Below are 9,740 nucleotides of genomic sequence, written 5' to 3'. Positions count from 1 at the left end.
AAGTTGTAGAGCAAATGTGCCGGGTCCTAAAATGTCGACGCCTTAGGTCTATAGTTGCATTTTTTTTGCCTGATCAATTTTTTTCCTGATCATTTTTAACCTGTTTATTACACATATACTACACATATTAAAAACAGAGGTACACCCAAAAATTAAAAAGGTTCACAAATTATATTAAAATAAATTTGGAATTGTTCATAATTTTAGTTTATAACCCAATAATTACAAAAATTATCCAAAACTAATGTTTTCATGACAAATCCCTCACACTAACTCGATTCTTGATGATATCGAGACTCCTTGTAATTGTTCTACACTCTCTTCTTGTATCTCCAAGTACCATGCCCTGAAAAAAGAAGGTACATAAAATCATATATGGAATAAATTATTCGACAAAACATGAATTAATGGCAATATTTATTGTGAACATAAATTAATGACATGTACTGAAAAAAATTACCTGACTATAGACATTCAAGAGTAAAAAAATTGAGCCCAATTCTCTCGTATGTCGCTAATTTCCTTTCTACCATAGCTTCTGGAACCAAGACCCTACCAAAAATTTAACATACTTCAAATATTAGTACTTGTTTTTAAAAATTGTAAACAATATATACAATGTTTTAGTTTCCTTACCACTTTCCAATTCATGTTGGCATTTTTTTGAGAAAGCATGACAATGTCATACATGTACCTCATCACGAAAAAACACATTATGTGCCTCCTTTTTGTTGGGGACACTACACATAAACAAACAAGATTCATAAATAATAACTAAAAAGTGAGGAGCATATAATATAAGTGAAATAAACAAACCAAAGTAAGTTATACCTGAACCTCGGTGTGATGCCAAATAAACTCTTTTATGTTATTCTTCAATCCACCTTGAGGTACATATAATTTAAATGCCCTGTAAAATACGTATATTTTCATCACATCACTTATAGGACTAGGTTCTATATAGTAATTATACAACATGAAATTTGAAATTTTAACATACATTCGTGCAGGTGTGGTCAACCGTATCTTCCTTTCTTTTTTCAACGAATCAAACACGTATATAACACTTTCATTGAGACAAAAAAGTAGCAATATCCAATGATCTCTACAATGAAAATATATATATAATATATTATATATATAGCATGGCAATTACTATGATTTTATTCTTACTCTTGGACGTAAGGGGCTAGGATATAACGTTTATCCAAATTAGCAACCAAAAGACTTGTCATGTAATCAGTTGCTTCTTCCTTGCGTTTTTGCTGCTCATGATTATGTGGTATTGCTACTCTAGATGGCAACATGAATGCAAACTTATCGTCCTTCAATTGTTTGCACAACTTTCTAACATACCTACAAATATTATTTATCACAATATATAAGTGTGTGCTAATAGATTCTAAAGTGAATTAGGAAGAAAGACTGAGTCTTACTTTAGAAACAGTTCCACAATGGGTATGTTTAACCAACTCATTCTCAAAAACTGATTGACATCTTCGAGTGTGATATATATTGGACCATCTCCATTTTCCTCAAAAACGAATGCATCAGATTTTTTAGAAGGGGGCCTCTTTTTGAGTAAGAAACTTAAACCTGCACAGTGATCACTCGAATTTATGTCATCACCAACTACTTGAGGGCTTTGCTTCAGAGGAGTCACCAACCCTTTACTTTCAACCTTTGATGACTTTTGAATTGGCGTCATCTCATGGAGTATTTTCTTTTCCAATATAAGATCCTAATCAAAGACATATTTATTGGGTTATTACCATTTAATGGAAACTTATCATAATTGAACCAAACAAGATATACCTGTCCCAACATCACAAGGTCCTTCGGCCATTGAACAAAGCTACCAGCTGCATTTCCTATTGTCTCGTGTTCGTAACATGGAACAGGAAGTGGAGTAAGTTGGTATTCAGTTATAACATCATCCACTGATACTCTAACATTCTGAGGGGCAATCGGGTTATTATGGATCATCTCTCCCCGATTGTTTGTTGGGAAAAGAGTCCCTCTAGCTGCAACAACTTTTCCTCTTTCTGGATGTATTACACATAGCCGACAAAGTGTTGGAACATGCAATATTCAAAAGAATATTTTTCATTAGAAAGAGCATTTTTATATCAGGTTCAAGTCATGTCGTTTAAGAGCACAAAATAATTCAGTCGTATAGCAAGTACTATATGTTTGATTCACTGCTGACTTGAGTCTCTATGTTGGTCTTATAGGTGACAGTAACATATTTCAACTACATTGTTGTACTACATTATAACCACAAAATTATGTTGACAGTACCTTGATAGTTGATAAATAATCTTCCGGATCCACCGAGTGACAACTACTTCGAGCATTATCAGCTTTTCGGGCCCCAGCATCATTTACAAATTGATCAGCCTCGAGTGACACACCCATCTGCTTCAACTGATTGAAGATGCCTTCCAATTTTGAATTCATCATTTCCTCGCACTCTTTCCGAACTTTTTTTTCCTGATTGCTTCCGTAATGGTGGCCAATTCATCTGTCGATACAAGACAACTATTTCTCCTTGGCCCTGACTTAAATACATCTTTTATTTTCACGCCTCCACCAACGCCTCTAACACGTCCCCGTGCTCTTTATTCCCAAGTGCACGTGCTAATAAGTCATCATGGCCTTGTGGAGTCCATGAACCTTCTGATGCTTGATTATGCAACTCATTCTGTAAAATAAACATTCATTAGAAACACTTCATTTCACAAGGATACCCCTGCTGATTTTAACAAGTATAATGAATTACCATGGTCAGGCACACATCCTTTGTCTTCTTATTTGGGAAGTAATGACCAACCTGTCCATCAGCTCTTGCACATGCTCTAAGCCAATCAAAACCGCGTCCAGTACGCTCAGTTGATAGCAATGACAGATTGCTGCAATCATGATCATTGAGAGAAATGATGGGATCATCAATAGACCACATTGTTCTTTTTGAAGCATATCCACTAGGCCCCAGGTAATGAACATGTTCATTATGTTTCTGATTTTCTTTTGCCTTTTCGCTTATTTCCTGTTTAATAAAGATAAAAAAGTTTCATGTTAGTCAAAACTAGTTATTATACGAGAAAATTATACAAGATAAGCAAGGTCTAATTTTACTAATAATCTATATAAAGATCAGACCCCTGAAACTGGTAAAACTGTGCTATAAATAACAAGGTAAGATCATATGCATCATGTGTATATATATAATTAGATTCATCAACTTCTGGGGTCGTAACCCTGTTGACAGATCACTTATATATACTTGCCTCAGTGGACACATTCTCAAATTTTCTGATAATTATCTTTGAAATGGTAGTTCCGTTCAGCCAAAAGGCTGCATATCTTGCAATTTTAGTCTTTCCCTCTGGCATCAAATGCAAAGAAGGGTTCTTATTTGTAGTTAGTTCCTCGGTCTCCATTGAAAGGTTCGTGTATTTATTTTTATGATTCACTTAATGAAAATGAATTTCCAGTTCTCCCACTTTCTTTGCACTGGCATAATTCCGACACATCTTAGGATTCAAAATATACTGAAATAATAATACTATACATAGACTGAACTCCGTAAAACGACAGTAATTTATATAATCTTTATAACCTTTATTTAAAAACATGAATTGAAATGAAAATGTAATACAAGAGTTTTGCTTCAGGATAACTACTCATCTCTACATGCAACTTAAATTACATTTTATTCCATACTTATTTCACTCTCTGGTTTGAAACAACTGGATACTCATTATAAGGAAACCAATGAAAAACCACCCATGTCATGGGGGCTCTTGGCTGTAAACCTTAAGCAGAGATGCTACAGCATGCCCGAGAATTGTAGAGCTATAGTGATGAATTTAATTTACAATTGAGTAGAAACCGCTTATTTACCTTAAACTCTGGAGTCTCACTTCTCTGTTTGAATGTTTTCCACGTGTCCTCGGTAATGAAGCTATATTTTTCACACAGATCCTTGCCTTCTCGAAAATAATTCTTAGTCAGCTTTCCCTTGAAATCTCTCCACTGCTTTCCTGCTCTTTCTAACACGTTCTTTTTCCGTGAATCATCCAATTTCCACCGAGTCTGAATATAATGAGTAAATTATAAATTACTAATAGTGAAATATTAGCAAGCAGCCAAAGAATGTTAAATACAGTTGAAGTAAAATGCCTTATACACTAATCTTATTGTACCTTAATATCTTCCCATATTGCATCTTTCAAGCCTTGATTTACAAGGTCCCAACTCTCGATATTTATATCAACTTGGAATCAAACCACTGATCCTACATAAGTCCTAAAATCTTTAAGCATATCCCCAATTGGCTCACCATATTCATTGAAAGAAATGCTACAATCCAAATTCTGTTTTGCGATCCTTCTTTTCAAGTTTTTGCACAACGTTGGACCTCTGCTTCTTTTCTTGACTAATTCTTCAGAACTTTGCTCCCTGTCTTGTTCTCTGTCTTCCTCTCTGTTGTGCTCCCTCCTATCTTGATCTTGATCCATTAATCTTATACCTGTAACATAATATGTTAGGAAATTAAGCATGTGCAAGTAAGCATGTGCATGTGCTTTTATATTAGCCATTAACAAAGTACCTATACAGTTGAATATAATAGAGATGAGTGTATATTTTAGAATCTGCAACTCCTGCACACTGTAACAGATTAGTTCGAAACTTAACGTGTTTTTTAATGAGCTGACATGATGAATCAAGATTAGTGATAACGATAACTGAATCATTGTTAATACAACAATATGTTGTCACAAGTCACAACTGAACTTACATTGCAAAGAAAGCAGGGATAATAACACTGCTGCAAGAATCAAACAACTTTGTATGCAAATAATTCATAATACAAAAATCACTGTTAAATTGATAGACATTACAAAACAATCACATTACCTTCTTGAATTCTTTATTTCTGCGTGTCATTTTTAACAAGTTTGATCTCCCCTATAACCTATCCTCTACAACATCTAACTTTACAAACTGAACTCTCAATCAGAGTGGATTGAGATTTCCAGGTAGTTTCCTGATTAGGCTTTCCGAAATTGTAATAAAAAATTTAGCCCAAATCATATTACACTTGATCTACAAATGCCTCATTTGGATCAACATGATTTCAATACACGATTCCAGCACCAAAGTCACAACATAAAATAAAAAACATTTGGACAATATATGAATAGAATTATTTATTTTAGTTGAGGTGACAATGTGAATATTTTTATTTTAGTTCTTAAAACTTGGTCAGAAATATGAAGTTCTTGCCTTATGAAATGTTTCTCCACTGCATGTAGTTTATATTAAACTTGAACTGCTAAAACTGAATAGGAGTTTTCAGTATAGTGATTGCAACAATTGAAGAGAATACATAATAGAAATTGAATTATAACATAAGTATAGATGATAGTAGAAGTCTTATAAAGAGGATCCAGTATTTACTATACAACTTTTCTGTTACTATGTAGTTTTGAATTTGAGATTCTCCAATTCCATTATAACTGATGTTTATTTATCAAAACACGATAGTTAATTTAATTCTAACTAATGTTTGTTCATCTAAACACCTATAAAAAATAAGTTAACCAATACAAGCTTGATGAAAAGAATGATCAGCTTACCCCTCGTTCAACAATTGTATCGGGTTGTAGCAGAGTTTAAGGATCAAGCTCAATCTACTGATCTCTCACTAGATGAATAAATTGAAGATGAATTTGTCAGAGTTCTTCTGTTCTTCACAGCTCAATCTACATTATTCAGGTTTACTATAGATGAATTATTATCTATAAGTATCTTAGTGATGCTAATTTCAAAATAAAAAGAAAAAGAAACTTAATTATAGGGTAAAAAATTACCTTCATTGGCATGAAGGTATTTCAAATCATTATTGATCATCAATCCATACCCCCTTCGTCATGGTCATTGCGTGCATAACTTATATCCGTACTATCTTCTATAGATGTGGTTTGTAGGCCAATCGAGAAAGGGGGGTTTTCGTCAAATTGATTATACTCTTCCTCATCTTCGACATTATCAACTCCAATAATACATCGCTTACCTTGAAGAACAATTGACCACCTCACATCAGCCGGGTCTCGAATATAAAAAACTTGTTTGACCTGTGTTGCAAGTATAGATGGATCATCCTCATGACCAAACGGACTGAAGTCAACCAAAGTGAAACCTGACTCATCCACTCGAACACCACGACGGATATCAAACCATTTACATTTAAATAGTGCAACTTTGAAATCTTTGTAATCAATCTCCCAGATTTCCTCAATCACCCCATAATAAGACTTCTTTACATCTCGTGATGCAACGAAATTGCCTCTTTCAAATTCTGTTGAAAAAGCTTCTATAGATATTCCACTATTTTACACGGTGCTTTTATTATCTTGATGTTGTGTGTAGAAACTGTACCCATTTACATCATAACCTTGGAAAGAACTTAGTGGCATGTTTGGGCCATAAGCTAACCACTTCAGAGTATTGGAAACTGTTGAAGGACTTTTTGAATATTGAGACATGAATCGATCTTTAAACCATTTCACAAAAGATCGATTATGTTCATTTGTAACCCACTTGCCACCCTTAGAGGGATTCTTTCGTCGAATCTCCGGTACGTGCTCTTGTAAGTAAGGATTAACTTCTGTCATGTGTTGTAGAACAAAGAGATGGGCTCTATCAAACATTTTAGCACCGGGAGTGATCATTTTATGTCCTACTGTACCCTGACCGTCAAGTCTACCTTCATGACGAGATCTCGGAATTCCAACTGGATCAGTAGAAGCTAGATAGTCCGTGCAAAATTCAATAGTCTCTTCAACCGAATACCCTTCAGCTATGCTTGCTTCAGGATGACGCCGATTTCTCACATATGCTTTTAAAATGCACAGAAACCTCTCGAAAGGATACATTTGACGCACATACAAAGGACCACAAATTTTTATCTCTCTCACAAGATGAGTCACTAAATGCACCATAATGTCGAAGAATGAATGTAGGAAATACATTTCAATTCACAAATTATGACTATAATATCAGCTTGCAATTTATTCAAAGTCATGGGATCGATGACCTTGCTACATATAGCATTAAAAAAGAAGCACAATTTCGTGATAACCACTCTCACGTGCCTCGGCAATATGCCTCGAATTACAACCGGTAGAGGATGTTGCATTAGCATGTGACAATCATGTGACTTCAAACCTACAAGCTTCAAGTCTTTCATTGAGATGAGGTTTTTTAGATTTGAGGAATATCCAGATGGAACTTTGACACTTGATAAACACTCACAAAAGCTTATTTTCTCTTTCCTGGACAAAGTGTAACATGCCGGAGGTAGATACGCACGTTTACCAGATTGTTGTGGTGCTAACTCAGCTCGTACACCCAGCTCTTGCAAGTCTAGCCTGGCTTTCATCCCATCCTTCATCTTACCAGGTATATTCAATAATGTCCCAATAATGCTTTCACAAACATTTTTTTCAATATGCATAAAGTCAAGGCAATGTCTCACTTGCAAGTGTTCCCAATATGGTAGATCCCAAAATATAGATCTTTTCTTCTAAATACTATTCGGAGTTGGCTTTTTATACAGCTTCCCAAGAACAACATCAATGTCTTTAACTCGTTCAAAGACCTCCTTCCCGGTTAAAGGCAAACGAGCCACTCGAGTCTCGATAGTCCCATCAAAATCGTTTTTCCTCTTACGATAAGGGTGAGTAAGTGGAAGAAACGTGCGATGACCCATATATACCTTTTTTTATAGTTCTTCAGACGAAGATCAATCGTAGCATCTTCACAAATCGGACATGCTTTAGCTCCTTTAATCGTGTAACCTAAGAGGTTACCATAGCCGGGAAAGTCACTTATAGTGCAGAAGGTCATGGAACACAAATTGAAATATGTCTGACTGTATGCATCATACATCTTCTCACCTTGATCCCACAATAACTTTAAATCCTCAATAAGTGGCTGAAGATAAACATCTATATTATTTCCAGCTTCTTTAGGACCAGGGATTAACAATGTCAACATGATGTACTTACGCTTCATGCATAGCCAATGAGGCAAGTTATATATCGTTAGAAGAACCAGCCAAGTGCTATATGTAGAGCTTAGAGTGCGATACGGATTCATGCCGTCTGCACAAAGCCCTAGTCGTAGATTTCTAACGTCTCCTCTAAATTATGGGAATTTACCATCAATGGTTCTCCATTGCGGAGAGTCAGCCGGGTATCGGAGCATTCCATCTGATTTTCTCCCTTCCACGTGCCACCTTACAAACTTTGCATCATTGGAAATTGCAAAGAGACGTCTGAATCGTTCCACTATGGGTAAGTAGCACAACACCTTGACAAGAGGCCTCTTGTCATTAGTAGAAGAATTATTTCCATCCCGCTTATATCGGGAGGCTCCACACTTTGGACATGTGTGTAAATGTTCATGCTCCTTGCGAAAGAGCACACAATCATTTGAACAAGCATGTATCTTCTTTACATTCATACCCATTGGACACAATATCTTCTTCGCCTCGTATGTGGAAGTGCGAAGCTCATTTTTTGCAGGAAGCATTTCTGCTAAAAGTTTGAGCATTTCAGTGAAACTCTTGTCACTCCAACCATTTTTTACTTTGAGTTTACACAACTTCAAGGTTGTTGATAAGCTAGTAAATTGAACATTGCACCCATGATAGAGAGGTTTTTTAGAATCATCAACCAAGTTCTCCAGGACTTCTGGTTTGTGCACTAGGATTTCTTCAACATCTTGGATCATCTCTTCAACCCTATCATTTTCAGCATCATCTTCTTCATTACGAGGCATACTGTATCCATAACTTTCATAAATTTTCCTAGAAGTCTCAGTCTTTCTAGTGTGTATTCCCTCCCCATGCCAAATCCACTTAGTATAATCTTCCATGAAACTACAGCGAAATATATGCTCACGAACAGTGTCAATATTAGGATACTTTTTCAAATTATAACAATCACGACATGGACATGTGATCCTGTCTTCTTTTCCATGTTCGATCTGTTTCTTCTTTAGATTTTCTACCGCACATGCAATGAACTCATTAACACCATTAACATAGGCAGGTGAGACCCGTGGTATTTTATACATCCACGTGAGATGATCCATGTTCGCTTTCTATCAAAAATGTATGGAAGAAGGTCAGATTATATTAAATTAATTTTGAACTTAGTGATAAAAGTAACCTATGTAATATTATTCTAGCTAGCTAAGTGGCATGGTTGGCTTTTAGACACCAAATTATTAGCTTTTTAGACAAATGATTATTTATTAGCTTTTTAGACAAATGATTATTATGGGACTGCTTCAAGTCTTTTTTAAGAAATGCTTATCGTGTACATAACGAATGAACCGATTAAATGAGTATAATTGTAACGAAACATCAAATAAAAAGAAAAAAAAACCCAAGCCTTTAAGTTACTGCCGACGTCGTTTTACAGCGGCCCCTTTGTCTATTAAAAGTTGGTACAAGTATATTCTTAAACCCTGGGTAGTGTGGAGCTTAACAAAAACCCTAGCAGAGGCAGCAACAGCCACTTTCTCTTGCAACATCGCAACTTCATACATGGGTACTAGTACACTTTTCTTGTCATCTTTACTTTTTATTGATTCTTGTACGTATTAATTATATTTATATGTTAAAAACAATACAGACGGCAGCAGGAGTAGAAACAGTGAAC

General features: G+C 35.4%; 2 protein-coding genes across 2 annotated transcripts; both read right to left on the bottom strand.

Annotated features, from left to right (window-relative positions):
- Window positions 1–713: 713 nt before the first annotated feature.
- LOC141717268 (uncharacterized) lies at window positions 714–2,463 on the bottom strand. Its single transcript, XM_074519362.1, has 7 exons — window positions 2,349–2,463; window positions 1,816–2,045; window positions 1,437–1,741; window positions 1,174–1,356; window positions 1,001–1,066; window positions 832–910; window positions 714–740 (listed from the first exon to the last, which is right to left on the bottom strand). Exons 1-7 carry the CDS (start codon window positions 2,461–2,463, stop codon window positions 714–716), a joined length of 1,005 nt encoding a protein of 334 aa, XP_074375463.1.
- Window positions 2,464–8,217: 5,754 nt separating this feature from the next.
- LOC141717257 (uncharacterized) lies at window positions 8,218–9,168 on the bottom strand. The gene has a single exon (XM_074519353.1). It carries the CDS (start codon window positions 9,166–9,168, stop codon window positions 8,218–8,220), a length of 951 nt encoding a protein of 316 aa, XP_074375454.1.
- Between the last annotated feature and the right edge of the window lie 572 nt (window positions 9,169–9,740).

This window comes from Apium graveolens, chromosome 1, assembly GCF_009905375.1.
Source record: "Apium graveolens cultivar Ventura chromosome 1, ASM990537v1, whole genome shotgun sequence".
Classification (NCBI taxonomy): Eukaryota; Viridiplantae; Streptophyta; class Magnoliopsida; order Apiales; family Apiaceae; genus Apium; species Apium graveolens.
The sequence above is the reverse complement of the archived record's forward strand: the minus strand, read 5'-3'. Positions and strand labels throughout refer to the sequence as shown.